This window comes from Asparagus officinalis, chromosome 2 (genome assembly GCF_001876935.1).
Source record: "Asparagus officinalis chromosome 2, Aspof.V1, whole genome shotgun sequence".
NCBI classification, from domain to species: Eukaryota; Viridiplantae; Streptophyta; class Magnoliopsida; order Asparagales; family Asparagaceae; genus Asparagus; species Asparagus officinalis.
In genome coordinates this window covers 4,481,201-4,483,936 of record NC_033795.1, presented here as the reverse complement: position 1 = coordinate 4,483,936, position 2,736 = coordinate 4,481,201, and the positions used below count along the sequence as shown (strand labels likewise).

General features: G+C 35.7%; 1 protein-coding gene across 1 annotated transcript; it reads left to right on the top strand.

Moving 5' to 3' along the window:
- Positions 349-2,726, top strand: LOC109829358 (ABC transporter G family member 9-like). The gene is made up of 2 exons (XM_020396487.1): positions 349-453; positions 2,280-2,726. The coding sequence occupies exons 1-2, from the start codon at positions 370-372 to the stop codon at positions 2,619-2,621; spliced, it is 426 nt and encodes a 141-aa protein (XP_020252076.1). The 5' UTR covers positions 349-369; the 3' UTR covers positions 2,622-2,726.

Sequence of the window (2,736 nt, the reverse complement as noted above, 5' to 3'; positions counted from 1 at the left end):
AGCGTGAAGGGTTTTAGATAGCTCGTGTCTAAATTAAACGGATCATTAAAGGATAAATTGTGCGCTTAAGGAACATCTTACCATTATTAGATGCATGTCCCCTTTGGTTCAAGGGATGGACATGTAGCAAATCAACTGGGACTCTCTTAACGCGTGTATCATTAATTGAGCAACTCTCGTGCAAGATTTGGTGACCCTTATATATTCCTCTCTACTCTCTCCGTTTCAAGAATTTGACAAGAGGTAAAAATAAGAAACTTGAAAGAGGCCAAAAATAAAGATTTTTGGTTTAATAGAAGTTTTTATCTCTTTACTGATTTTTCTTTTTTTCTTTTTTAGGGTCGGCTACATAGAATTTTGTCATTGAAGATGGAGCTTGTATCTCATGTAGATGATGTTGAAGTCCAAAATCGTTCTCTCTTTGCGACATCTAAGAATCCGATGACGCTCAAGGTACAAGAATTCTTTCCTTTTTTCTCCTCGCTAGATCTTCGTGCTAATATTTTCTTCGTTCTATGTTTTAAACTAATTGATATTTCAAGAAGGTGAAAGGTTTCTAGCTTGAATTTTGTGATGTTAAAAGGAGCAATTGATTGTCATTGTAAAACTCTTCAACATGGATTGACGTGTCCCGTGAACTCTTCAGTCTCCCCCCTATAAAGGGTGTAGATTTCTCCAATTTGTTGTAATTTATTCAAAAAGAGATAGATCCTTTACTAAAAGTGTATTCGTGATCATCTTAATTTGAAGTAAATTAGAACTCTTTATTGAAGATGAGTGCATGTATAATAGAAAATTTGATCTTATCAAATATTATCGGTATCAATTCGCCCAAGATATGATTGTTATTATAGTTTGAGCCGCTCCCAAATTTTGTAACTATTTTTTGTTTAGCAGTCTGATTTTGGACGATCGTTTCACTCTCGTCCCTAGATTCAATTAACGTCTAAGGACCGCTCCTTGACCTAGGCGTGAGTGAGCTATCTTCCAAACTCATGGCTTTGTAGAGAAACTCCTCTTACTTGTATATATACATAATCTTCTTTTGAATAGGACGATTAGCCCTATTTTTGCGTCAAATAAAAAAGAAAGAAAGAAATGATTGTTATTATAGTTTAATTTATTTTGAGATATTATTACTAAGTGTTTGATCAATTTTAAGCTTTGTTAGTGTTACTAAAGTTAATCGTAGTACTTTCTTTTTCTTTAAAATTTAAATGAATAAAGCTTTTTTCATTGAAAAAAAAAACAACCACTGATGCTTCGTTAAGCTCTTCAACTTCTAAATCACATATATGAGATTTGAGAATCTTTCAAACAAACGAAATCTTTCATAAACTCGTGTACTTCATCGTAATTCATAAACTAATTTTAGCCTCCTCTTTAATAGAATATTTAAAACCATCAGATTTTTGATCCTGCCATTATATATATTTATTCTAGCCCTCAATTTATTTGTACTATTTACAAATTATTTTGATATGCAATTTATAACTACTTTCTATATGTGCGATGAACTAATTTAGAGAAGAAAATTTGAGTAAGAAGAAAGAGAATAAGTAATAATAAGGAAGATGCAAAGTTACATAAATAACTATCTATAGAATTTTACTAATTTATAGCTAATGACAACTTTTTTACTATTATAGGACATATTACTATATTTTAAGGTTTGTTTCTCTAGCTAGAGATAGTACCAAATGGTCAAATATGCATGATATTAAATGTGCACCAAATAGATGTCAACAGCTAAATTATTGGATATTGAGATTCGTGCTTGATAGTTGACATCCATTTGAGGCACATTGTGTTGTGTACTGTTCCCACTAGATACTCTCTTAACCAACTAACCCTAGTATGGTCCTTAGTAATTACTTTGGTTTTTTTGTCATTCCTTTTTTACTATAGCATCTAATTTTTTTCAAATGCTAGAAAATTACTTAGGAAATTAATAAAAGATAAATTTAACTACTACCATAAATTATTAGAGTTCGCATAGAAATATCACAAATAATTTTATTAGAAAAAAAAATCATAAACTTTTGTCACTAAATTTTAATGATTAAGTTACATTAGTATCGATCAGTTGACATGTGATTTTTATAATGAACTATTTTAGCTTTTAGTGGCCTATGATTTTTATGATGTTTATAAAATTATACGGATAGAAAAATTATTTGCTTATTCAAACTCTTTATTTGGAACGTTAGCAGTCCACAGGAGAGAGAGAGAGGAATGCATTATGTTTGCTAACTTGTAGATTGAATGAATTTTTGCAGTTCGAAGATGTCGTGTACAAGATCAAGACCAAAACCAAATCCAACTCCAAAACCAAAGGCACACCGACCGAGCGCAAAATCCTCAAAGGCATCTCCGGCCTCGTCCTCCCCGGTGAAATGCTCGCCATGATGGGCCCCTCCGGCAGCGGAAAGACCACCCTTCTCACCGCCCTCGGCGGCCGCCTCAGCAGCCACCTCACCGGCTCCATCACCTACAACGGCCGCCCCTTCTCCAACTCGATGAAGCGCAGCATTGGCTTCGTCACCCAGGACGACGTACTCTACCCCCACCTCACTGTCACCGAGACCCTCGTCTACACCGCCCTCCTCCGCCTCCCCTAACACCCTCACCCGCCAAGAAAGACCGCGCAGGCCGAGGCCGTCATAGCCGAGCTGGCCTCACTGTCTGCCGCAACAGCATCATCGGCGGTCCGTTGCTGCGAGGAATCTCTGGTGG